At 55.3% G+C, this 26600-nt stretch overlaps 2 protein-coding genes across 3 annotated transcripts in view; both read left to right on the top strand.

Moving 5' to 3' along the window:
- LOC140402992 (hemagglutinin/amebocyte aggregation factor-like) overlaps positions 1 to 26600 on the top strand; it is a 211189-nt gene that overhangs the window by 53694 nt on the left and 130895 nt on the right. The gene's annotated exons all lie outside the window — the stretch shown is intronic.
- Positions 19574 to 26600, top strand: part of LOC140402829 (potassium/sodium hyperpolarization-activated cyclic nucleotide-gated channel 3-like) — an 8129-nt gene continuing 1102 nt past the window's right edge. The window contains exons 1-2 of the mRNA XM_072490450.1: positions 19574 to 20038; positions 22303 to 22464. Of these exons, the coding sequence (XP_072346551.1) occupies positions 19574 to 20038; positions 22303 to 22464 (627 nt within the window). The remainder of the gene's footprint in view (positions 20039 to 22302; positions 22465 to 26600) is intronic.

Here is a 26600-nt window from a genome sequence, read left to right as displayed (position 1 = left end):
TGTACCTGTGGGTCAGTGTAGGTGTGTGTGGGTGGGTGTGTGTACCTGTGGGTCAGTGTAGGTGTGTGTGGTTGTGTGTGTGTACCTGTGGGTCAGTGTAGGTGTGTGTGGGTCTGTGTGTGTACCTGTGGGTCAGTGTAGGTGTGTGTGGGTGGGTGTGTGTGTACCTGTGGGTCAGTGTAGGTGTGTGTGGGTTTGTGTGTGTACCTGTGGGTCAGTGTAGGTGTGTGTGGGTGTGTGTGTGTACCTGTGGGTCAGTGTAGGTGTGTGTGGGTTTGTGTGTACCTGTGGGTCAGTGTAGGTGTGTGTGGGTGGGTGGGTGTACCTGTGGGTCAGTGTAGGTGTGTGTGGGTGTGTGTGTGTACCTGTGGGTCAGTGTAGGTGTGTGTGTGTGTCTGTGTGTACCTGTGGGCCAGTGTAGGTGTGTGTGGGTGTGTTTGTGTACCTGTGGGTCAGTGTAGGTGTGTGTGGGTGGGTGTGTGTACCTGTGGGTCAGTGTAGGTGTGTGTGGGTGTGTGTACCTGTGGGTCAGTGTAGGTGTGTGTGGGTGTGTGTGTGTACCTGTGGGTCAGTGTAGGTGTGTGTGGGTGGGTGTACCTGTGGGTCAGTGTAGGTGTGTGTGGGTGTGTGTGTGTACCTGTGGGTCAGTGTAGGTGTGCGTGGGTGTGTGTGTGTACCTGTGGGACAGTGTAGGTGTGTGTGTGTGTGTGTGTACCTGTGGGTCAGTGTAGGTGTGTGTGGGTGTGTGTGTGTACCTGTGGGTCAGTGTAGGTGTGTGTGGGTGGGTGTGTGTACCTGTGGGTCAGCGTAGGTGTGTGTGGGTGGGTGTGTGTACCTGTGGGTCAGTGTAGGTGTGTGTGGGTGGGTGTGTGTACCTGTGGGTCAGCGTAGGTGTGTGTGGGTGGGTGTGTGTACCTGTGGGTCAGCGTAGGTGTGTGTGGGTGGGTGTGTGTACCTGTGGGTCAGTGTAGGTGTGTGTGGGTGTGTGTGTGTACCTGTGGGTCAGTGTAGGTGTGTGTGTGTGTGTGTGTGTACCTGTGGGCCAGTGTAGGTGTGTGTGGGTGTGTTTGTGTACCTGTGGGTCAGTGTAGGTGTGTGTGGGTGGGTGTGTGTACCTGTGGGTCAGTGTAGGTGTGTGTGGGTGTGTGTACCTGTGGGTCAGTGTAGGTGTGTGTGGGTGTGTGTGTGTACCTGTGGGTCAGTGTAGGTGTGTGTGGGTGGGTGTACCTGTGGGTCAGTGTAGGTGTGTGTGGGTGTGTGTGTGTACCTGTGGGTCAGTGTAGGTGTGTGTGGGTGTGTGTGTGTACCTGTGGGACAGTGTAGGTGTGTGTGTGTGTGTGTGTACCTGTGGGTCAGTGTAGGTGTGTGTGGGTGTGTGTGTGTACCTGTGGGTCAGTGTAGGTGTGTGTGGGTGGGTGTGTGTACCTGTGGGTCAGCGTAGGTGTGTGTGGGTGGGTGTGTGTACCTGTGGGTCAGTGTAGGTGTGTGTGGGTGGGTGTGTGTACCTGTGGGTCAGCGTAGGTGTGTGTGGGTGGGTGTGTGTACCTGTGGGTCAGCGTAGGTGTGTGTGGGTGGGTGTGTGTACCTGTGGGTCAGTGTAGGTGTGTGTGGGTGTGTGTACCTGTGGGTCAGTGTAGGTGTGTGTGGGTGGGTGTGTGTGTACCTGTGGGTCAGTGTAGGTGTGTGTGGGTGGCTGTGTGTACCTGTGGGTCAGTGTAGGTGTGTGTGGGTGTGTGTGTACCTGTGGGTCAGTGTAGGTGTGTGTGGGTGTGTGTGGGTGTGTGGGTGTGTGTGTGTACCTGTGGGTCAGTGTAGGTGTGTGTTGGTGTGTGTACCTGTGGGTCAGTGTAGGTGTGTGTGGGTGTGTGTACCTGTGGGTCAGTGTAGGTGTGTGTGGGTGTGTGTACCTGTGGGTCAGTGTAGGTGTGTGTGGGTGTGTGTACCTGTGGGTCAGTGTAGGTGTGTGTGGGTGTGTGTGTGGGTGTGTGTATACGTGTGGGTCAGTGTAGGTGTGTGTGGGTGGGTGGGTGTACCTGTGGGTCAGTGTAGGTGTGTGTGGGTGTGTGTGTGGGTGTGTGGGTGTGTGTGTGTACCTGTGGGTCAGTGTAGGTGTGTGTGGGTGTATGTACCTGTGGGTCAGTGTAGGTGTGTGTGGGTGTGTGTGTGGGTGTGTGTGTGTACCTGTGGGTCAGTGTCGGTGTGTGTGGGTGTGTGTATCTGTGGGTCAGTGTAGGTGTGTGTGGGTGGGTGTGTGTACCTGTGGGTCAGTGTAGGTGTGTGTGTGTGGGTGTGTGTACCTGTGGGTCAGTGTAGGTGTGTGTGGGTTGGTGTGTGTACCTGTGGGTCAGTGTAGGTGTGTGTGGGTTGGTGTGTGTACCTGTGGGTCAGTGTAGGTGTGTGTGTGTGGGTGTGTGTATCTGTGGGTCAGTGTAGGTGTGTGTGGGTGGGTGTGTGTACCTGTGGGTCAGTGTAGGTGTGTGTGTGTGGGTGTGTGTACCTGTGGGTCAGTGTAGGTGTGGGTGGGTTTGTGTACCTGTGGGTCAGTGTAGGTGTGGGTGGGTTGACCGTATGTGGATTGATTATGGCGGTCTGACCTTGTGTAGGTATTTGGAGTTTGATTGCTTTTGTGTCATGAGGTGTGGGTTAGGCCCAGCATTTATTGGCCATCCCCAGTTGCCCCTTCACAAGATGGTGGGTGAGCTGCCCCCTTGAACTGTTGCAGTCCCTGTGATGTAGGTACACCCACTGTGCTGTTAGGGAGCGAGTTCCAGGATGTTGCCCCGGCGACAGTGAAGGAACGGCCGATATATTTCCCAGTCGGGGTGGTGAGGGGCTCGGAGGAGAGCCTCCAGGTGGTGGGGTTCCCAGGTATCTGCTGCTCTTGTCCTTCCAGATGTTTGTGGTCGTGGGTTTGGAAGGTGCTGTCTAAGGAACCTTGGCGAGTCGCTGCAGTGCATCTTGTAGACGGTACACGGCTGTCACTGTGCGTCGGTGGCGGAGGGAGTGAATGTTTGTGGAAGGGGGAGCAATCGAGCGGGGCTGCTTTGTCCTGGATGGTGTCGAGCTTCTCGAGTGTTGTCGGGAGCCGCGCTCATCCAGGCGAGTGGAGAGTCTCCCACCGCACTCCTAACTCGTGTCCTTGTCGATGGGGGACAGGCTTTGTGGGGGGGGGGGGTCAGGAGGTGAGTTCCTCTCCGCAGGATTCCCAGCCTCTGACCTGCTCTGGTAGCCACAGTATTTATACGGCTGGGTCCAGCTCAGTTTCTGATCAATGGTAACCCCAGGATGTGGATAGTGGGGGACACAGCGACGGGAATGCCATTGAATGTCACGGGGCGATGGTTAGATCCTCTCTTGTCGGAGATGGTCATTGCCTGGCACTTGTGTGGCGCGAATGTAACTTGCCCCTTGTCAGCCCCGAGCCTGGATATTGTCCGGGTCTTGCTGCATTCGGACAGGGACTGCTTCAGTATCTGGGGAGTCGCGAATGGTGCGGAACATTGTGAAGTCATCAGTGACCATCCCCATCTCTAACCTTCTGATGGAGGGAAGGTCATTGATGAAGCAGCTGAAGATGGTTGGGGCCGAGGACACGACCCTGAGGAACTCCTGCAGTGATGTCCTGGAGCTGAGATGATTGACCTCCAACCAACACAACCATCTTCCTTTGTGCCGGGTATGACTCCAACCAGCGGAGAGTTTTCCCCCTGATTCCCACTGACTCCAGTTTCGCTCGGGCTCCTTGATGCCACACCCGGTCAAACGCTGCCTTGATGTCGAGGGCAGTCACTCCCACCTCTGGCATTCAGCTCTTGTGTCCGTGTTTGAACCAAGGCTGTAACGAGGTCAGGGGCTGAGTGACTCTGGGCGGAACCCACACTGAGCGTCCGTGAGCAGGTTATTGCTGAGTAAGTGCCGCGTGACAGCGCCGTCGGTGACTCCTCCCATCACGTTGCCGATGATGGAGAGTAGGCCGATAGGGGGGTAACTGGCTGGGTTGGATTTGTCCTGTTTCTCGTGTACAGGACACACCTGGGCAGTTTACCCCATTGCCGGGTCGATGCCAGTGTTGGAGCTGGACTGGAACAGCTTGGCTCGGGGTGCAGCAAATTCTGGAGCACAAGTTCTGGGGCAGCACGGTCGCATTGTGGATAGCACAATTGCTTCACAGCTCCAGGGTCCCAGGTTCGATTCCGGCTTGGGACACTGTCTGTGCGGAGTCTGCACATCCTCCCTGTGTGTGCGTGGGGTTTCCTCCGGGTGCTCCGGTTTCCTCCCACAGTCCAAAGATGTGCAGGTTAGGTGGACTGGCCATGATAAATTGCCCTTAGTGTCCAAAATTGCCCTTAGTGTTGGGTGGGGTTACTGAGTTATGGGGATAGGGTGGAGGTGTTGACCTTGGGTAGGGTGCTCTTTCCAAGAGCTGGTGCAGACTCGATGGGCCGAATGGCCTTCTTCTGCACTGTAAATTCTATGATAATCTATGTAAAAAGTCTTCAGCACTATTGCCGGGATAGTGTCAGGGCCCAGAGCCTTCGCAGTATCCAGTCTCTTCAGCCGTTTCTTGCTATCACGTGGAGTGAATCGTATTGGCTGGAGACGGACATCGGTGATGCTGGGAACCTCCGGCGGAGACCGAGACGGATCATCCACTCGGCACGTCCGGCTGAAGATTGTAGCGAATGCTTCAGCCTCGTCTCTCGCCCAGATGTGCTGGGCTCCTCCACCATTGAGGACGGGGATATTTGTGGAGTCTCCCCCTCCAGTGAGTTGTTTTTTTTAAAAAAATAATTTTTATTAAAGGTTTTCATAAAATATCAATAACAAAATGAGAAAGTAAAAAGAACCCAACAGGGTTAAGTACAAAACACAATCTCAAAAAAGCAACCCCCCAAACCCCTCCCCCCGTACCTAAATAATAAATTAACATTAACACTCCGACTTAACACAACAGGTGTATACACCCCCTCAGACCCTTCCAGTGTAAATAACATAAACAAAAATAAAGTAACCCCCCCCCCCCCCCGAGCTGCTGCTGCCATTGACCAATGTCTATCGTTCTGCCAGAAAGTCTAAGAACGGTTGCCCCCGCCTAAAGACCCCTTGTACCGACCCCCTCAAGGCGAATTTCACCCTCTCCAATTTAATGAACCCCGCCATATCGCTGATCCAGGATTCCACGCTTGGGGGCCTCGTATCTTTCCACTGAAGGAGAATCCTTCGCCGGGCTACCAGGGACGCAAAGGCCAGAATTCCGACCTCTTTCGCCCCCTGCATTCCCGGCTCCTCTGCCACCCCAAATATTGCGAGCCCCCAGCCCGGTCTGACCCTGGATCCTACCACCCTCGACACCGTCCTCGCTACGCCCTTCCAAAATTCCTCCAGCGCTGGGCATGCCCAGAACATATCGGCGTGATTTACTGTGCTCCCTGAGCACCGAACACACCTGTCCTCACCCCCAAAGAACTGACTCATCCTTGTCCCGGTCATGTGTGCCCTGTGCAGCACCTTAAACTGTGTGAGGCTGAGCCTCGCGCACGAGGAGGAAGAGTTCACCCTCCCCAGGGCATCTGCCCACGTCCCCTCTTCGATCTCCTCTCCCAACTCCTCCTCCCACTTACCTTTCAACTCCACCACCGAGGCCTCCTCCTCGTCCTGCATCACTTGGTAAGTTTCCGAGATCTTCCCCACTCCCACCCCCCTCCCCCCCGAGAGCACCCTGTCCTGTACTGTGAGTGGCAGCACCCGCGGGAATTCCACCACCTGCCGTCTGGCAAACGCCCTTACCTGTAAGTACCTGAAGGTGTTCCCCGGGGGGGAGCCCGTACTTCTCCTCCAGCTCACCCAAGCTCGCGAACTTCCCGTCCACAAACAGGTCCCCCAACTTTCGTATGCCTGCCCTGTGCCACCACGAAAACCCTCCACCTGTTCTTCCTGGGGCGAGCCGGCGGTTCCCCCGTAATGGGGTCCACGCCGAGGCCCCAACTTCCCCCCTATGCCGCCTCCACTGCCCCCAAATTTTGAGGGCCGCCACCACCACTGGGCTCGTGGTATACCTCCTTGGAGGGAGTGGCAGCAGTGCCGTTGCCAGCGCCCCCAGACTCGTACCCACACAAGACGCCATCTCCAGCCTCTTCCATGCAGCCCCCTCCCCCTCCATCACCCACTTGCGCACCATCGTCGCATTGGCAGCCCAGTAGTACCCACAGAGGTTGGGCAGTGCCAGTCCCCCGTATCTCTACTCCGCTCCAGGAACACCCTTCTCACCCTCGGAGTCCCTCCCGCCCACACAAACCCCATTATACTCCTGTTAACCTGCCTGAAAAAAGCCTTCGGGATAAACATGGGGAGGCACTGGAACAGGAACAAAAACCTTGGGAGCACCGTCATTTTGATTGACTGCACCCTACCCGCCAGGGACAGCGGCAACGCATCCCACCTCTTGAACTCCTCCTCCATTTGCTCCACCAGCCTTGTAAAGTTAAGCCTATGCAGGGCCCCCCAGCTCCTGGCCACCTGGACCCCCAAATATCTGAAACTCCTCTCTGCCCTTTTTAGTGGGAGCTCGCCAATCCCCCTCTCCTGGTCCCCTAGCTGAACTACAAACAACTCGCTCTTCCCCATATTGAGCTTGTACCCCGAAAAGTCCCCAAATTCCCAAAGGATCCTCATTACCTCTGGCATTCCCCCCACCGGGTCCGCCACATACAGCAGCAGGTCGTCCGCATAAAGTGACACCCTATGCTCCTCCCCACCCCGCACCAACCCCCTCCAGTTCCTTGACTCTCTCAGTGCCACAGCCAGGGGTTCAATCGCCAGTGCGAAGAGCAGGGGGACAGGGGACACCCCTGTCTCGTCCCTCGTGCAACCGAAAGTACTCGGACCTCCTCCTGTTTGTGGCCACACTCGCCATCTGGACCTCATACAACAACCTAACCCACCTGACAAACCCCTCCCCAAACCCGAACCTCTTCAGCACCTCCCACAGGTACCCCCACTCTACCCTATCGAAGGCTTTCTCAGCGTCCATCGCCACCACTATCTCCGCCTCCCCCTCCCTCGCCGGCATCATGATAACGTTCAAAAGCCTCCGCACATTCGTGTTCAACTGGCTCCCCTTCACAAACCCCGTCTGGTCTTCATGGATGATCTGCAGCACACAATCCTCAATCCTCGTGGCTAAGACCTTCGCCAGCACCTTGGCATCTACATTTAGCAAGGAAATCGGTCTGTAAGACCCACATTGCAGGGGATCCTTGTCCCGCTTCAGGATCAAGGAGATCAGTGCCCGGGACATCGTCGGGGGTAAAGCCCCCCCCTCCCTTGCCTCATTGAAGGTCCTAACTAACAGTGGGCCCAACAGGTCCATATATTTTTTATAGAACTCGACCGGGAAACCGTCCGGCCCCTGTGCCTTCCCCGCCTGCATGCTTCCTAACCCTTTGGTCAGCTCCTCCAGCCCAATCGGGGCCCCCAATCCCGCCACCAGTCCCTCTTGCACCTTTGGAAACCTCAATTGGTCCAGGAAACGGCCCATCCCTCCCTCCTCCTGTGGGGGCTCGGATCGGTACAATTCCTCGTAAAAGTCCCTGAAGACCCCATTGATGCCAACCCCACTCCGCACCACATTCCCTCCCCTGTCCTTAACTCCCCCAATCTCCCTAGCTGCGTCCCGCTTCCGAAGCTGATGCGCCAGCATCCGGCTTGCCTTTTCCCCATACTCGTAGACCGCCCCCTGGGCCTTCCTCCACTGCACCTCCGCCTTCCTGGTGGTCACCAGGTCGAATTCGGCCTGGAGGCTGCGCCTCTTCCTCAACAAACCTTCCTCGGGCTCCTCCGCATACCTCCTGTCTACCCTCACCATCTCCCCCACCAGCCTCTCCCTCTCCCCCCGCTCCCTCCGCTCCTTGTGGGCCCTGATGGAGATCAGCTCTCCCCTCACCACCGCCTTCAGTGCCTCCCATACCATCCCCACTCGGACCTCCCCGTTGTCGTTGGCCTCCAAGTACCTCTCTATACTTCCTCGGACCCGCTCGCTCACCTCCTCGTCCGCCAACAGCCCCACCTCCAACTGCCACAGCGGGCGCTGGTCCCTCTCCTCCCCCATCTCCAAGTCCACCCAATGCGGGGCGTGGTCCGAAATGGCTATTGCTGAATACTCGGTATCCTCTACTCTCGCTATCAGCGCCCTACTCAAGATGAAAAAGTTGATTCGAGAATAAGCCTTATGGGCATGTGAGAAGAATGAGAATTCCCTAGCCCCCGGCCTTGCAAATCCCCAAGGGTCCACCCCTCCCATCTGGTTCATAAACCTCCCTCAGCACTCTAGCCGCCGCCGGCTTCCTACCCGTCCTAGACCTGGAGCGATCCAGTGCCGGATCCAACACCGTGTTAAAGTCTCCCCCCATTATCAGGCCCCTCACTTCCAAGTCTGGGATCCGACCCAACATACGCCGCATAAAACCCGCACCGTCCCAGTTCGGAGCATACACATTGACCAGTACCACCCTCTCTCCCTGCAACTTACCACTTACCATTATGTACCTACCGCCATTATCTGCCACAATGCTCGACACCTCGAACGACACCTTCTTTCCCACCAAGATCGCCACCCCTCGATTTTTGGCATCCAGCCCCGAGTGAAACACCTGACCTACCCACCCTTTCCTCAGTCTTACCTGGTCTGCCACCTTCAGGTGTGTCTCCTGGAGCATAACCACATCCGCCTTGAGCCCCTTCAGGTGCGCGAACACGCGGGCCCGCTTAACCGGCCCATTCAGTCCCCTTACATTCCAGGTTATCAGCCGGATTAGGGGGCTACCCGCCCCCCTCCCCCGCCGACTAGCCATGACCCCTCCTCGGCCAGCCACGCGCCCGCACCCCACACCCGGCCCGTTCCCCACAGCGGCATACCCCCCTCTCGACCCACCCCACTCGCTCCAGCTCCTCCTTGACCTTAGCAGCAGCAACTCGATTCCCCCCACCCCCCGGCTAGGACCCATCCTAGCTGGTTTACTCCCCCCATTGCACTTCCGCAAGTCAGCTGACTCCTGCTGACCCCGGCCACTCCCGCCTCCCCTTCGACTCCTCCCATTGTGTGGCACACCCTCCGCTCCCCATTCACAGGCTCTCCCCCTGCCCCCTCCGTTCTAAGCGCGGGAAACAATCCTCGCTTCCCCGCCCTGGCCCCGCCTGCCCCAGTCTTCGGCGCGGGAAAAAAATCCCGCGCTCTCCACCTACCAGGCCCCGCCACCAACCTAAACAGTGCCCAACCCGCCCCATCCACCCTCCCCAACCCGAAAGAGAAAAACACAGAGAAAATGAAACCCAAAACAATGCAAAGGCCCCCCCTCCCCCCCCCGAACCAAAAATAGGCATAACATATCCACCGCAGTCCCCAATCGCCCATCCCGACCCTCAGTCTGTGTCCAGCTTCTCGGCCTGAACAAAGGCCCACGCCTCCTCCGGAGACTCAAAATAATGGTGCCGGTCCTTGTAGGTAACCCACAGTCGCGCCGGCTGTAACATGCCAAACTTCACCCCCTTCCTGTGCAGCACCGCCTTCGCTCGATTGTACCCGGCCCTCCTCTTCACCACCTCCGCACTCCAGTCCTGATATATCCGAACCTCCGCGTTCTCCCACCTGCTGCTCCTCTCCTTCTTGGCCCACCTGAGCATGCACTCCCGATCGACGAACCGATGGAACCGCACCAGCACCGCCTGCGGAGGCTCGTTAGCCTTGGGCTTCCTCGCCAGCACTCTATGGGCTCCTTCCAGCTCCAGGGGCCCCTGGAAGGACCCCGCTCCCATCAGCGAGTTTAACATGGTGACCACATAGGCCCCCAAGTCCTGCTCCTCCAGCCCCTCCGGGTGGCCCAGAATCCGCAGATTCTTCCGCCTCGACCGATTCTCCATCTCCTCGAACCGCTCCTGCCATTTCTTGTGGAGCGCCTCGTGCGCCTCCACCTTTACCGCCAGGCCTAAGATCTTGTCCTCATTGTCAGAGATCTTTTGTCGGGCCTCGCGGATCACCACCCCCTGGGCCGTCTGTGTCTCCAGCAGCTTATCAATAGAAGCCTTCATCGGCTCTCGCAGGTCCGTTTTAATCTCTCTGAGGCAGCGCTGGATACCCTCCTGCTGCTCCTCCGCCCACTGCCTCCACGCTGCCTGGTCTCCGCCCGCCGCCATTTTGTCCTTCTTCCCTCCCTTCTTCTGGTCCACCGCCACCTTTTTTGTCGCCCCGCTCCTAGTTAAAGCCATATACTGACGGGGAACTATTATTAACTCCTTCCCACACCGGGAAACGTCGAAAAGTGCCCTTGGGGGCCCTGAAAAGAGCCCAAAAGTCTCGAGAGGGAATCCTTTTGGCAGTGTTCGCTTCACCAATCTGCCCCAAAATGTCCGTTGAAACTCCTGAAAAAGGTCTCAGTGTCCGTTCCAGACGGGAGCTGCCGAATGCGCGACCTACTCCTCCATGGCCGCCACCGGAAGCCACGTCCCCGCTTCTTCAGTGGCCCTGGTGAGGTCTTTTCACAGTTGTTCCCTCTGCTGTTAGAATTCACTTTTGATAAAGGTCCTCAGGTCAGTTTGCAGCTTTAAGCTTGCCCTTCCCCCGCTTGCATGCTGGAAGGGGCCCTGTTTATCCTGTTGCAGCCAAATCTTCCACTGGTTCTGCCGGGCCTGGCAGCCAAAAGGCACAACACTCCTGGGGGACACCGTCGGGAGAATGTTGCAGTCCTCTTCCCACACCGGGAAATGTCAAATAAATGTCGTGGGGGCCTGTAAAAGAGCCCAAAAGTCCGTTCCAAGCGGGAACTGCCGAATATGCGACCCAGCTCTGCATAGCCGCACCCGGAAGTCCTCTCCAGTGAGTTGTTTAATTGTCCGCCACCATTCACGGCTGGATGTGACAGGACTGGAGAGCTTGGATCTGATGCGTTGGTTGTGGAATCGCTGAGCTCTGTCTATTACTTGCTGCTAATGCTGTTTGACAAGTAATCCTGGGGTAGTGTAGATGGTGGACAGGCTTTGGGGGAGCCACGAGGTGAGTTACGCACCAGAGGATTCAGCCCCTGACCCCCCCCCCCCCTCTTGCCGCCAACGTTATTGAAATGGCCAGCCTGGTTCCGCGTCGCCGCTGAGCAGGACGCGGTATAAACAGTTCCAGGGCGGAGGTCACACCCAGTGCCATCCTGCTGATGGCGGTCGGGCCGGTGTAGGATCTGACCATTCAGCCCATCGCTCTCTGCACCCCCCCCCCACACTTTACTTACCTTACTCCATCCAAACCTCACCCCCCATTTCGCGATTTAGAAGGGAACCCAATTAAATCTCCCCCCCCCCCCCCTTCCCCTCCTCAACCTTCACAGCTCCAAGGAAAGCGATCCCACCTTCTCCCAGTCCGTCCAGTCCAAACCTCAGGAGACCAGTGGGTCAGTTCCCGTGAGGCCAGTGCTGGGATATAAATGGCGTTTCTCCCGACCCAGTCTGATTGCTGCCTTGGCCACCTACTTCAGCAGCCCCGGGCGCAGGGAACGCAGGGCAATTGCCTCCAGCTCCGAGTTCACCATATATCCCTTGTCTGCTGCTGTGGCCGGTAGGGGTTCCCGGATTAACTGACCGATGAGTGGGGCCACAGAACGTTCCTGAGCGGCACCAATGGTTTCAGTAAGCAGGCACTCACTGAGAGTGCGAGCCAGCGCTGGGATGTGACGGGGCGGTTAACGGTGTTGGTTTGATATCTTGACAGGCAGTCTCCAAACAGAGCACCGGACAAGACCAGGGAACATTCACACTGTCGCACTGGCTGTACAGAGTGTCACTAGTGAATATTCACACTGGCGCACTGGCTGTACAGAGTGTCACTAGTGAATATTCACACTGGCGCACTGGCTGTACAGAGTGTCACTAGTGAATATTCACACTGTCGCACTGGCTGTACAGAGTGTCACTAGTGAATATTCACACTGTCACACTGGCTGTACAGAGTGTCACTAGTGAATATTCACACTGTCGCACTGGCTGTACAGAGTGTCACTAGTGAATATTCACACTGTCGCACTGGCTGTACAGAGTGTCACTAGTGAATATTCACACTGTCGCACTGGCTGTACAGAGTGTCAGTAGTGAATATTCACACTGGCACACTGGCTGTACAGTGTGTCACTAGTGAATATTCACACTGTCGCACTAGCTGTACAGTGTGTCACTAGTGAACACTGGCACTGTCGCACTGGCTGTATACAGTGTCACCAGTGAACACTGGCACTGTCACACTGGCTGTACAGTGGATCAGTAGTGAACATTCACACTGTCACACTAGGTGTCCAATGTGTCACTGGTCAACATTCACACTGTCGCACTGGCTGGAAACAGTGTCACCAGTGAACACGGACACTGTCGCACTGGCTGTACAGTGTGTCACCAGTGAACACTGACACTGCCGCACTGGCTGTACAGTGTGTCACCAGTGAACACTGGCACACTGTCGCACTGGCCGTACAGTGTGTCACCAGTGAACACTGCCACTGTCGCACTGGTTGTACAGTGTGTCACCAGTGAACACTGCCACTATCGCACTGGCTGTACAGTGTGTCACCAGTGAATACTGACACTGTCGCACTGGCTGTACCCAGTGTCACCAGTGAACACTTGCACACTCGCGCACTGGCTGTCCAGTGTGTCACCAGTGAATACTGACACTGTTGCACTGGTTGTACCCAGTGTCACCAGTGAACACTGGCACTGTTGCACTGGCTGTACCCAGAGTCACCAGTGAACACTGGCACACTGTCGCACTGGCTGTCCAGTGTGTCACCAGTGTATTTTCAGTATGTGCTTATCCGGGATTGAACCTCTGACTCCCGGCTCAGATACTCAATATTTACTGGAGGACGTTCCACTCGGTCCCTTCCTATCAATCTGTCTCCAATTGAAGCCGTATGGAATGTCACAGCAGGAGGTGAATCTCATTGGGACTCCTACCTGACACACGCTCACTGGGGTACAGACTCCCCCTCCTCTCCTGAAGGGGCTGACTCTCACTGGGGTACAGACTCCCCCTCCTCCTGAAGGTGCTGACGCTCACTGGGGTACAGGATCCCCCTCCTCTCCTGAAGGTGCTGACTCTCACTGGGGTACAGGATCCCCCTCCTCTCCTGAAGGTGCTGACTCTCACTGGGGTACAGGATCCCCCTCCTCTCCTGAAGGTGCTGACTCTCACTGGGGTACAGACTCCCCCTCCTCTCCTGAAGGTGCTGACTCTCACTGGGGTACAGACTCCCCCTCCTCTCCTGAAGGTGCTGACTCTCACTGGGGTACAGGGTCCCCCTCCTCTCCTGAAGGTGCTGACTCTCACTGGGGTACACACTCCCCTCCTCTCCTGAAGGTGCTGACTCTCACTGGGGTACAGACTCCCCCTCCTCTCCTGAAGGTGCTGACTCTCACTGGGGTACAGACTCCCCCTCCTCTCCTGAAGGTGCTGACTCTCACTGGGGTACAGGGTACCCCTCCTCTCCTGAAGGTGCTGACTCTCACTGGGGTACAGACTCCCCCCTCCTCTCCTGAAGGTGCCGACTCTCACTGGGGTACAGACTCTCCCGCCTCTCCTGAAGGTGCTGACTCTCACTGGGGTACAGACTCCCCCTCCTCTCCTGAAGGTGCTGAATCTCACTGGGGTACAGGCTCCCCCTCCTCTCCTGAAGGTGCTGACTCTCACTGGGGTACAGACTCCCCCTCCTCTCCTGAAGGTGCCGACGCTCACTGGGGTACAGACTCCCCCTCCTCTCCTGAAGGTGCTGACTCTCACTGGGGTACCGACTCCACCTCCTCTCCTGAAGGTGCTGACTCTCACTGGGGTACAGACTCCCCCTCCTCTCCTGAAGGTGCTGACTCTCACTGGGGTACCGACTCCACCTCCTCTCCTGAAGGTGCTGACTCTTACTGGGGTACAGACTCCCCCTCCTCTCCTGAAGGTGCTGTCTCTCACTGGGGTACAGGGTCCCCCTCCTCTCCTGAAGGTGCTGACTCTCACTGGGGTACAGACTCCCCCTCCTCTCCTGAAGGTGCTGACTCACACTGGGGTACAGGGTCCCCCTCCTCTCCTGAAGGTGCTGACTCTCACTGGGGTACAGACTCCCCCTCCTCTCCTGAAGGTGCTGACTCTCACTGGGGTGCAGAGTCCGTCTCCTCTCCTGAAGGTGCTGACTCTCACTGGGGTACAGTGTCCCCCTCCTCTCCTGAAGGTGCTGACTCTCACTGGGGTACAGACTCCCCCTCCTCTCCTGAAGGTGCTGACTCTCACTGGGGTACAGGGTCCCCCTCATCTCCTGAAGGTGCTGACTCTCACTGGGGTACAGGGTCCCCATCCTCTCCTGAAGGTGCTGACTCTCACTGGGGTACAGAGTCCGTCTCCTCTCTCAGTTAATCCATTCTGTGCAGCGTGGTTAATGGACTGTAACTGGCACTGAAGGTTATTTCTAGGTCAGAATGTGTCTGCAGGTTCTACGGAGAATGGAAATATTTCAGTCATCAGTCAGCACCACAGGGAATCCTTTCATTGATGAGCATGTTTGCTTGCGTTGTTGATTGTGAAATTTCTGACTGGATGGCTGGGTCTGCCTCACAGTGTGTGCCAGTGGGACAGAGCAATCAACCTCCCCGCGGAGAGAGTTCACCTTTCAACCATCAGTTACACAGCCTGTATCGCGCTCTCTGGCTGTCCTCCTGACTGACATTGTGTGCACATTTCTCTGTGCACGCGTGTGTATCTTTCTGCGTGTGCATTTGTGTGCATGCGTTTCTGTGTGCAATTCTGTGTGGCCGGAACTGCATGCATTTATGTGTGAATGTATGTGTGTGTGCCTGTGTGTGTGTGTGTATGTGCGTGTGTCTGTGTGCATTTCTATGTGTGTGCCTGTATGTGTGCATTTCTGTGCATGTGTGCGTATATTTCTGTGTTTACATTTGTGCTGGTGTGTATGCGTTCATTTATGCGTGTGCTTGTGTATCTGAGCATTCCTGTGTGCATGTGCATGTTTCTATGTTTTATCGTGTGCGCCTGTCTGTGTATGCCTGTCTGTGTGTGTGTGTCTGCCTGTGTTTGTGTGTGTGTGTGTGTCAGTGTTTCTATGTGTGCGCCTGTGTGTGTGTGCCTGTCTGTGTTTCTGTGTGTGCGTGTGCGTCTGCCTGTGTTTGTGTCTGTCTGTTTCTGTGTGTGTGCCTGTCTGTGTTTCTGTGTGTGTGCCTGTCTGTGTTTCTGTGTGTGTGCCTGTCTGTGTTTCTGTGTGTGTCTGTGTTTCTGTGTGTGCCTGTCTGTGTTTCTATGTGTGTCTGTGTTTCTGTGTGTGTGCATCTGTGTTTCTGTGTGTGTGCATGCCTGTGTGTGTGCCTGTCTGTGTTTCTATGTGTGTCTGCATTTCTGTGTGTGTGTGTATCTGTGTTTCTGTGTGTGTGCATGCCTGTGTGTGTGCCTGTCTGTGTTTCTGTGTGTGTCTATCTGTGTTTCGGTGTGTGTGCATGCCTGTGTGTGTGCCTGTCTGTGTTTCTATGTGTGTCTGCGTTTCTGTGTGTGTGTGTATCTGTGTTTCTGTGTGTGTGCATGCCTGTGTGTGTGCCTGTTGTGTTTCTATGTGTGCGTCTGTGTTTCTCTCTGAGTATTTCTTTGTGCACGATTCCTGTGTGTGTAACAATGTGTTTCTGTGCTGTTTGTGCATGTGTGTGAGTGTAGCTATGTGTTTTTCTGTGTGCCGAGATGTGTATGGGTCAGTGTTTCCAATTCTGAATCTGTGAGGTTGTGTGTGTGTTTGTGTGCATCCTGTGTATTGGTTTCTCTGTGTGTGAGCATTTCTGTCAGTACATGTCCGTTATGTGTGTACTTGTATGTTATAACCTGCCTGCTTACCATTGGCTGGGGACTAATGACAATCCCACAATCCTGTGGGACTATGAGCTTCCCCAATGAGGGGGGCGGAGAAACCATTAGCAGACTCCCTGTATAAATAAAGCTGGCCAGTTTGGAACCAGCAGGAAGGAGTGAGCAGCAAGGGAAGTTGCTGCTGTTGTGAATATATATATGTTATTGTAAATAAATGTTATTACTTTGTATCCTTAAAACTCGTGCTGGATTCTTCGTGGCCCTTACAAAACTGTGTTTCTGCATGTGGATGTATTGTGTATATTTGTGTTTGTGTGCATATGAATATATATGTGTGTGAATTTCAGTGTATGTATGTGCGTGCTCCTATGTGCATGTATGCATTTGTGTGTGTGCATTATTGTGTGAGCTTGTGGGCGTAACTGCATTTTTGTGAGACTGTGTTTTCTGCATACGTGTGTGTATATGTATGTGTGTGTCTGCATGTGTACATTTCTGTGTGTTTGTGTGCTTGTGTACATTTCTATGTGTGCATGTGTGTATATTTCTGTGTTTAGAACATAGTACAGCACAGCACAGTACAGGCCCTTCACACATTATGTCCCCTCGTGACAGCCATTTCCACCCTGGGGGAAAGTCTCTGGCTATCCACTCTATCCATGCCTCTCATCACCTTGTACACCTCTATCAAGTCACCTCTCTGCCTTCTTCGCTCCAGTGAGAAAAGCCCTAGCTCCCTCAACCTTTCTGCATAAGACATTCCCTCCAGTCCAGGCAGCATCCTGGTAAATCTCCTCTGTACCCTCTCCAAAGCATCCACATCCTTCCTATAATGAGGCGACCAGAACTGGACACAATATTCCAAGTGTGGTCTAACTCGGGTTTTATAAAGCTGCAGCAAAACCTCGCGGCTCTTAAACTCAATCCCCCTGTTAATGAAAGTCCACACCATACGCCTTCTTAACAACCCTATCAACCTGGGTGGCAACTTTGAGGGATCTATGTACGTGGACCCCAAGATCCCTCTGTTCCTCCTCACTTCCAAGAATCCTGCCTTTAACCCGGTATTCAGCATTCAAATTCGACCTTCCAAAATGGATCACTTCACATTTATCCAGGTTGAACTCCATCTGCCACTTCTCAGCCCAGCTCTGCATCCTGTCAATGTCCTGTTGTAACCTGCAACAACCCTCAACACTATCTACAACTCCACCAACCTTCGTGTCATCGGCAAACTTACTAACCCACCCTTCCACTTCCTCATCCAAGTCATTTATAAAAACCACAAAGAGCAGAGGTCCCAGAACAGATCCCTGCAGGACACCACTGGTCACCGACCTCCAGGTGGAATAGTTTCCATCCACTACCACTCGCTGTCTTCTTTCGGCCAACCAATTCTGTATCCAGACAGCCACATTTCTCTGTATCCCATGCCCCCTAACTTTCTGAATTAGCCTACCATGGGGAACCTTATCAAACGCTTTACTGAAATCCATATACACCACATCCACTGCCCGACCTTCATCAATATGTCTCATCACATCCTCGAAGAATTCAATGAGGCTTGTGAGGCACATGTGTATTTGTGTGTATGCATTCATTAGTGCTAGTGCATTTCTGTGTATATGTGTATGTTTCTGTGTTTCTTTGTGTGCCTGTGTTTGTGTGTCTGCCTGTGTTTCTCTGTGTGTGTGTGTCTGCCTGTGTTTCTGTGTGTGTGTGTCTGCCTGTGTTTCTGTGTGTGTGTGCCTGCCTGTGTTTCTGTGTGTGTGTGTGTGTGTGTCTGCCTGTGTTTCTGTGTGTGTGTGTGTGTGTGTCTGTGTTTCTGTGTGTGTGTCTGCCTGTGTTTCTCTGTGTGTGTCTGCCTGTGTTTCTTTGTGTGCCTGTGTTTGTGTGCCTGTCTGTGTTTCTGTGTGTGTGTGTCTGCCTGTGTTTCTGTGTGTGTCTGCCTGTGTTTCTCTGTGTGTGTGTGTGTGTGTCTGCCTGTGTTTCTGTGTGTGTGTGTCTGCCTGTGTTTCTGTGTGTGTGTGTCTGCCTGTGTTTCTGTGTGTGTGTGTGTCTGCCTGTGTTTCTGTGTGTGTGTGTCTGCCTGTGTTTCTGTGTGTGTGTGTCTGCCTGTGTTTCTGTGTGTGTGTGTCTGCCTGTGTTTCTCTGTGTGTGTCTGCCTGTGTTTCTGTGTGTGTGTCTGCCTGTGTTTCTGTGTGTGTCTGTGTCTGCCTGTGTATCTGTGTATGTGTGTCTGCCTCTCTTTCTCTGTGTGTATGTGTGTGCCTACCTGTGTTTCTGTGCGTGTGTGTCTACCTGTGTTTCTCTGTGTGCCTGCCTGTGTTTCTATGTGTGTGCGTCTGCCTGTGTTTCTGTGTGTGTGTGCCTGCCTGTGCTTCTGTGTGTGTGTCTGTCTGTGTTTCTGTGTGTGTGTGTGTCTGCCTGGGTCTCTGTGTGTGTCTGCCTGTGTTTCTGTGTGTGTCTGCCTGTGTTTCTGTGTGTGTGTGTGTGTGTCTGCCTGTGTTTCTGTGTGTGTGTGTCTGCCTGTGTTTCTGTGTGTGTGTGTCTGCCTGTGTGTGTTTGTGTGTGTGTCTGCCTGTGTTTCTGTGTGTGTGTGTGTGTCTGCCTGTGTTTCTGTGCGTGTGTGTCTGCCTGTGTTTCTCTGTGTGTGTCTGCCTGTGTTTCTTTGTGTGCCTGTGTTTGTGTGCCTGTCTGTGTTTCTGTGTGTGTGTGTGTGTGTCTGCCTGTGTTTCTGTGTGTGTGTCTGCCTGTGTTTCTGTGTGTGTGTATGCCTGTGTTTCTGTGTGTGTGTCTGCCTGTGTTTCTCTCTGTGTGTGTGTGTGTCTGCCTGTGTTTCTGTGTGTGTGTGTGTGTCTGCCTGTGTTTCTGTGTGTGTGTGTGTGTGTGTCTGCCTGTGTTTCTGTGTGTGTGTCTGCCTGTGTTTCTCTGTGTGTGTCTGCCTGTGTTTCTGTGTGTGTGTCTGCCTGTGTTTCTGTGTGTGTCTGTGTCTGCCTGTGTTTCTGTGTATGTGTGTCTGCCTGTCTTTCTCTGTGTGTATGTGTGTGCCTACCTGTGTTTCTGTGCGTGTGTGTCTACCTGTGTTTCTCTGTGTGCCTGCCTGTGTTTCTATGTGTGTGCGTCTGCCTGTGTTTCTGTGTGTGTGTGCCTGCCTGTGTTTCTGTATGTGTGTGTCTGCCTGTGTTTCTGTGTATGTGTGCCTGTGTTTCTGTGTGTGTGTCTGCCTGTGTTTCTGTGTATGTGTGTGTGCCTGTGTTTCTGTGTGTGTCTGCCTGTGTTTCTCTGTGTGCCTGCCTGTGTTTCTATGTGTGTGTCTGCCTGTGTTTCTGTGTGTGTGTGTGCCTGTGTTTCTGTATGTGTGTGTGTGCCTGTGTTTCTGTATGTGTGTGTGTGTGCCTTTGTTTCTGTATGTGTGTGTGTGTGCCTGTGTTTCTGTGTGTATATCTATGTGCACGATTCCCTGTTTATGTAAAAACTTGTTTCAGTGCTGTCTGTGTGTGTGTGTGTAAATATGTGTTACTGTGAATTGATTTCTCTGTGTGTGAGCATTTCTGTGTGTACGTGTCTGTCGCGTGTGTACCTGTGTTTCGGCATGTGAATGCCTGCGTGTATATGTGCGGGTGCACATAGGTTTGTGACGGCGTGAGTAAGTTTGTGTGTGGATTTCAGTGTGTGCGGATTTCACGTGACGATGTGATGGTATCAGTCTGTGCCGACTTTCCCTTTGGGCAGGTTTTACTGGGATCTTGCTATGCTGCTGCTGATGGTGGGGAATTTGATCATTCTGCCGTGGGAATCACGTTTTTCAAGGATGAGAACACTCCTCCCTGGATTGTCTTCAACGTGGTCTCCGACACCTTCTTCCTCATCGACCTGGTGCTGAACTTCCGCACCGGGATAGTGGTGGAGGACAACACGGAGATTATCCTGGACCCTCACACCATCAAGATGAAATATCTGAAGAGCTGGTTCCTGGTGGACTTTGTGTCCTCCATCCCCGTCGATTACGTCTTTCTGATTGTGGATCTGGAGACCAGGGTGGATTCCGAGGTCTACAAGACAGCCCGGGCTTTACGAATTGTCCGATTTGCCAAGATCCTCAGCTTACTGCGTCTCCTGCGTCTCTCCCGCCTCATCCGATATATACACCAATGGGAGGAGGTAATCTTCCAATTTTCCAACCACAGGCGGAGACCATGCAGCCCATTGAGCCTATCCCAGCTCATCGAACGATCTCGATCCAATTATTCCCTATTCCTCCCCTCCCCACGCTTTCCCTCCCAAAATCCCTGCTAATGCCCCCCCCTTCCCGGATTACCCGATTCCCGGTACTTTCGAAAGTTTCGATTGAATCTGCAGTCATCGCCTTCCCCACCCCCACCTCTCGCTGTGTTGACATTAAAATTCTCCTCGCTCCCCCCCCCGCGCCCCCCCCCCCCCGATTCACTTCAATCTGTGCCCCCTCCGGTTACCCACCATCCGCCCAGCGGGGAAACACTTCCTCCTCATTCACCCCATCCACCCTCTCGATTAACTATCCCAGAGCCTCCCCCGACTAAATCACCCAAACCCCTGATTAAACCCCAAATCCCAAACCCCCGAACCCTGAACCCCCCAAACCCCCCGAACCCCCCAACCCCAACCCCCAACATCCCAAACCCCAAACCCCGAACCCCAAACCCCGACCCCCCCAAACTCCAACCCCCCGAACCCTGAACCCCCCAAACCCCCCGAACCCCAAACCCCCCGAACCCCAAACCCCCCAAACCCCAAACCCCCCCGAACCCCAAACCCCCAAACCCCCCGAACCCCAAACCCCCCACATCCCCGAACCCCAAACCCCCCGAACCCTGAACCCCCAAACCCCCCGAACCCCAAACCCCCCCAAACCCCCCGAACCCCAAACCCCCACATCCCCGAACCCCAAACCCCCCGAACCCTGAACCCCCCAAACCCCCCGAACCCCAAACCCCCCAACCCCCAACATCCCAAACCCCAAACCCCGAACCCCAAACCCCGACCCCCCCCAAACTCCAACCCCCCGAACCCTGAACCCCCCAAACCCCCCGAACCCCAAACCCCCCGAACCCCAAACCCCCCAAACCCCAAACCCCCCGAACCCCAAACCCCCCAAACCCCCCGAACCCCAAACCCCACATCCCCGAACCCCAAACCCCCCGAACCCTGAACCCCCAAACCCCCCGAACCCCAAACCCCCCAAACCCCCCGAACCCCAAACCCCCACATCCCCGAACCCCAAACCCCCCGAACCCTGAACCCCCCAAACCCCCCGAACCCCAAACCCCCCAAACCCCAAACCACCCGAACCCCAAACCCCCCAACACCGAACCCCAAACCCCGACCCCCCCAAACACCAACCCCCCGAACCCCAAACCCCCCAAACCCCAAGATTAATCCCCAACCCCCCGAACCCCGGAACCCCAAACCCCCCAGAACCCCAAACCCCCCGAACCCCAAACCCCCCGATTAAACCCCAAATCCCAAACACCCCGAACCCTGAACCCCCCGAACCCCCAACCCCCGAACCCCCTGAACCCCAAACCCCAAACCCCGAACCCCAAACCCCGACCCCCCCAAACTCCAACCCCCCCGAACCCCAAACCCCCCAAACCCCAAGATTAATCCCCAAACCCCCCAGACCCCAAACCCCCCACCCCAAACCCCCCAAACACCAGACCCCCCGATTAAACCCCAACTCCCAAACACCCCGAACCCTGAACCCCCCAAACCCCAAACCGCCCAACCCCAGACCCCCCGAACCCCAAAACCACCCGAACCCCCCACCCCCCAAACCCCCTGAACCCCAAACCCCGAACCCCAAACGCCGACCTCCCCAAACTCCAACCCCCGGACCCCGAACCCCCCAAACACCAACCCCCTGAACCCCACCCCCCAAACCCCCCGAACCCCAAACCCCCCAATTAATCCCCAAACCCCCCGATTAAACCCCAACCCCCCCCAAACCCTAAAACCCCCCAAACCCAAATTAAACCCCAAACCCCCCCGATTAAACCCCAAACCCCCCGATTAAACCCCAAACCCCCCGATTAAACCCCAACCCCCCGATTAAACCCCAAACTCCAAACCCCCCCTGATTAAATCTCCTCATTAACCACAGTTTTCAATCCCGCTCTCCGGATGTTTCCGATGTTCCTCGTCGCTGGAATTCCTCCCCAGCGTGCTGTCGGATTATCGGATCTCACTGCACAGGAGCAGGCCTTTCGGCCCCGTGCTGTTCCTTTAGAGGGGCTTTTCAATTGGCCCCTCCCGCCCCACCCGCGCTCTATCCCCCCATCCAGCTTTCCCGAACGTCCTTGACGATCGCGTCGGCCCCCTCCTGGTGAATCGGCCCGTGTTGTCGGGCTGGCCGTTCCTGGGTGAAACTGTCTTGTTCTGGTGTTTAGATCTTCCACATGACCTACGACCTTGCCAGCGCTGTGGTGAGGATCGTTAACCTGATCGGGATGATGTTGCTCTTGTGTCACTGGGATGGGTGTCTCCAGTTCCTCGTGCCAATGCTCCAGGATTTCCCGGACGATTGCTGGGTGTCCATCAACCACATGGTGGTAAGCATCCCAGCGTCTGCGCAGGGGTGGGGGGGGTGGGGGGGGGGGGGGGGGGGTGCATGAAGCCGGTGGGAGATCCAGGGCTGGGATTGGGGAAAGACTAGTGGGAGGGGTGGGGGATCAGTAACTGTGGGGGGGTGGGGAGGGAGCAGGGCCTGGGCAAGAGGCGGAGAGGGGGGGGGGGGGGGGGGAGTCGGTGCGGGGGCAGATCAGAGCTGGGGCCTGTGGGGCGACTGGGAACTGGATTGGGGGGGGGGGGGCAGGGACTTGGGGCTGTGGCGGGGATCAGGAGCTGGGGGTGAGGCGGGGGAGAGAATCGGGTCGGCGGGGGAGCTAATCCTTTGAGGTTTGCACTCGGAGGGGATCGCGGAGCTCCCGGCTTGTCTGTTGCCAGATGATGGTGACTGATTTCTAACTGGGGAGAGTCCAGGGAGAATGTGGGGGCCCAGTAACATGTGGTCCGGCTACACACCTCCGCCAGTCAGCACTTTAGGTCATTCAACACTCACTCCCTCAGGGACTTTTTCGAGGAGGTCACTAAGATGATTGATGCAGGTAGGGCAGTGGATGTTGTCTATATGGACTCCAGTAAGGCCTTTGACAAGGTCCCCTCATGGTAGACTAGTACAAAAGGTGAAGTCACACGGGATCAGGGGTGAGCTGGCAAGGTGGATACAGAACTGGCTAGGTCATAGAAGGCAGAGAGTAGCAATGGAAGGATGCTTTTCTAATTGGAGGGCTGTGACCAGTGGTGTTCCACAGGGATCAGTGCTGGGACCTTTGCTCTTTGTAGTATATATAAATGATTTGGAGGAAAATGTAACTGGTCTGATTAGTAAGTTTGCAGACGACACAAAGGATGGTGGAATTGCGGATAGCGATGAGGACTGTCAGAGGATACAGCAGGATTTAGATTGTTTGGAGACTTGGGCGGAGAGATGGCGGATGGAGTTTAATCCGGACAAATGTGAGGTAATGCATTTTGGAAGGTCTAACGCAGGTAGGGAATATACAGTGAATGGTAGAACCCTCAAGAGTATTGACAGTCAGAGAGATCTAGGTGTACAGGTCCACAGGTCACTTAAAGGGGCAACACAGGTGGAGAAGGTAGTCAAGAAGGCATACGGCGTGCTTGCCTTCATTGGCCGGGGCATTGAGTATAAGAATTGGCAAGTCATGTTGCAGCTGTATAGAACCTTAGTTAGGCCACACTTGGAGAACAGTGTTCAATTCTGGTCGCCACACTACCAGACGGATGTGGAGCTTTAGAGAGGGTGCAGAAGAGATTTACCAGAATGTTGCCTGGTATGGAGGGCATTAGCTATGAGGAGCGGTTGAATAAACTCGGTTTGTTCTCACTGGAACGACGGAGGTTGAGGGGCGACCTGATAGAGGTATACAAAATTATGAGGGGCATAGACAGAGTGGATAGTCAGAGACATTTCCCCAGGGTAGAGGGTCAATTACTAGGGGGCATAGGTTTAAGGTGAGAGGGGCAAGGTTTAGAGTAGATGTACGAGGCAAGTTTTTTACACAGAGGGTAGTGGGTGCTGGACACTCGCTACCGGAGGAGGTGGTGGAAGCAGGGACGATAGTGACATTTAAGGGGCATCTTGACAAATACATGAATAGGATGGAATAGAGGGATACGGACCCAGGAAGTGTAGAAGATTGTAGTTTAGTCGGGCAGCATGGTCGGCACGGGCTTGGAGGGCCGAAGGGCCTGTTCCTGTGCTGTACTTTTCTTTGTTCTTTGTTCTTTGATAATTCTCCAAGGGAGCAATCATTTGAGGAACCAGGGACCGAGGCCTCTGACTGATGTGGAGCCTGACTTTTAATCCCAACTTTAACAAGGTTGAAAATCGATTGAATAGAGCGAGAAACAAACATTCCTCCTTCCAATGTGTCCCAAGCAATCTCTCCTTTACATAGATACATAGAACATACAGTGCAGAAGGAGGCCATTCGGCCCATCAAGTCTGCACCGGCTCTTGGAACGAGCACCCTTCCCAAGGTCCACACCTCCACCCTATCCCCATAACCCAGTAACCCCTCCTAACCTTTTTGGTCACTGAGGGCAATTTATCATGGCCAATCCACCTAACCTGCACGTCTTTGGACTGTGAAGGAAACCGGAGCACGCGGAGGAAACCCACGCACGCACGCTCTCTCTCTCGCGCTCCCCTCCCTCTCTCTCTCCCCCTCCCTCACTCACACTCCCTCCATCCCTCCCCCTCCCTCTCTCGCTCTCCCCACTCCCTCGTTCTCCCTCCCTCTCTTGCTCTCTCGCTCTCCCTCTCTCACTCTCCCCCTCCCTCTCTTGCACTCCCTCCCTCCCTTCCCTCCCCTCTCCCCTCTCCTCTCTCCCTCACCCCTCCCTCTCTCCCCTCTCCCTCCCCTCCCTCCGCCTCTCCCTCCCACTCTCCTCTCCACTCCCCGCCTCTCCCTCCCCTCTCTCTCCTCTCCCCCTCTCCCTCCCTCTCCCCCTCTCCCTCTTGCTCTCCTCCCCTCCCTCTCCCTCCCCTCTCCCTCTCCCTCCCCTCTCCTCCCTCCCCCTCTCCCTCTCTCCCCCTCTCTCGCTCTTCCCCCTCTCTCCCTCTCCCTCCCACTCTCGCTCTTCTCCTCTCCCCCTCTCTCTCCCTCTCCCTCTCTCGTTCTCCCTCCCTCTTCCCCTCTCTCCCTCTCCCTCCTCCTCTCCCTCCCTCTCTCTCTCCCTCTCCCTCTCCCTCCCTCTCCCTCTCTTGCTCTCCCTCCCTCTCCCCCTCTCCCTCTCCCTCCCTCTCCCCCTCTCCCTCCCTCTCCCTCCCACCCCCTTCTCTTCCCCTCTCTCTCCCTCTCCCCCTCTCCCTCCTTCTCCCTCTCCCTCCCTCCCCCTCCCCCTCTCTCACTCTCCCTCCCTCTCTCTCGCTCTTCCCCTCTACACCCTCTCCCTCCCTCTCCCCTCTCTCGCTCTCCCTCCCTCTTCCCCTCTCTCCCTCTCTCCCTCTCGCTCTTCCCCTCTCTCCCTCTCCCTCCCTCTTCCCCTCTCTCCCTCTCTCCCTCTCGCTCTTCCCCTCTCTCCCTCTCCCTCCCTCTCCCGCCCTCTCCCCCTCTCTCGCTCTCCCTCCCTCTTCCCCTCTCTCTCTATCTCGTCCTCCCCTCTCCCCCCTCTCTCGCTCTCCCTCCCTCTTTCCCTCTCTCTCCCTCTCTCCCTCTCCTTCTCCCTCCCCAACTCTCTCTCCCCCTCTCTCGCTCTCCCTCGCTCTCCTCTCCCCCTCTCTCGCTTTCCCTCCCTCTTCCCCTCTCTCTCCCTCTTCTCCCTCCCTCCCCCACTCTCTCTCCCCCTCTCTCGCTCTCCCCTCCCTCTCCCCCTCTCTCGCTTTCCCTCCCTCTTCCCCTCTCTCCCTCTTCCCCTCTCTCCCTCTCTCTCTCTCCCTCTCCCTCTCCCCCCCTCTTTCTCGCTCACTCGAGGCTGTCCTTCTTTAATCTCTGCCGACTGTTAACAGCACCAGCACGCAGACAGCGGCAGTTCAAGGGGGTGGGTGACCACAGCCTCCTCAAGGGGCAATTGGGGATGGATAATAAATACCAGCCCAGCCAGCGACCCCCCATCCTGTAAACAAATTAGTAAAGAGGTGAGCGCTCGCTCGAATGATCTGGATTAGATTGGATGTGGGTCAGGAATATTCCAGATATTCCCACTCACATTGAGGCCTTGATCCAGCCTCGCCTGGGAGAACTTGGCGGGAACTGGCAGTACAGTGGTAGCACTGTGGCTTCACAGCTCCAGGGACCCGGGTTCGATTCCCCCGCTTGGTCAGTGTCTGTGCGGAGTCTGCACGTCCTCCCCGTGTGTGCGTGGGTTTCCTCCGGGTGTTCCGGTTTCCTCCCACAGTCCAAAGATGTGCAGGTTAGGTGGATTGCCGTGATAAATTGCCTTTAGTGACCAAAATTGCCCTTAGTGTTGGGTGGGGTTACTGGGTTATGGGGATAGGGTGGAGGTGTTGACCTTGGGTAGGGTGCTCTTTCCAAGAGCCGGTGCAGACTCGATGGGTCGAATGGCCTCCTTCTGCACTGTAAATTCTATGATCTGGTCAAAGAGCCGTATCTTTCAGGTATTATTCAAGGGAGTTCTTAAGAGCTTATAATAAAAGAAA

This window comes from Scyliorhinus torazame, chromosome 26, assembly GCF_047496885.1.
Source record: "Scyliorhinus torazame isolate Kashiwa2021f chromosome 26, sScyTor2.1, whole genome shotgun sequence".
Lineage (NCBI taxonomy): Eukaryota > Metazoa > Chordata > Chondrichthyes > Carcharhiniformes > Scyliorhinidae > Scyliorhinus > Scyliorhinus torazame.
The sequence above is the reverse complement of the archived record's forward strand: the minus strand, read 5'-3'. Positions and strand labels throughout refer to the sequence as shown.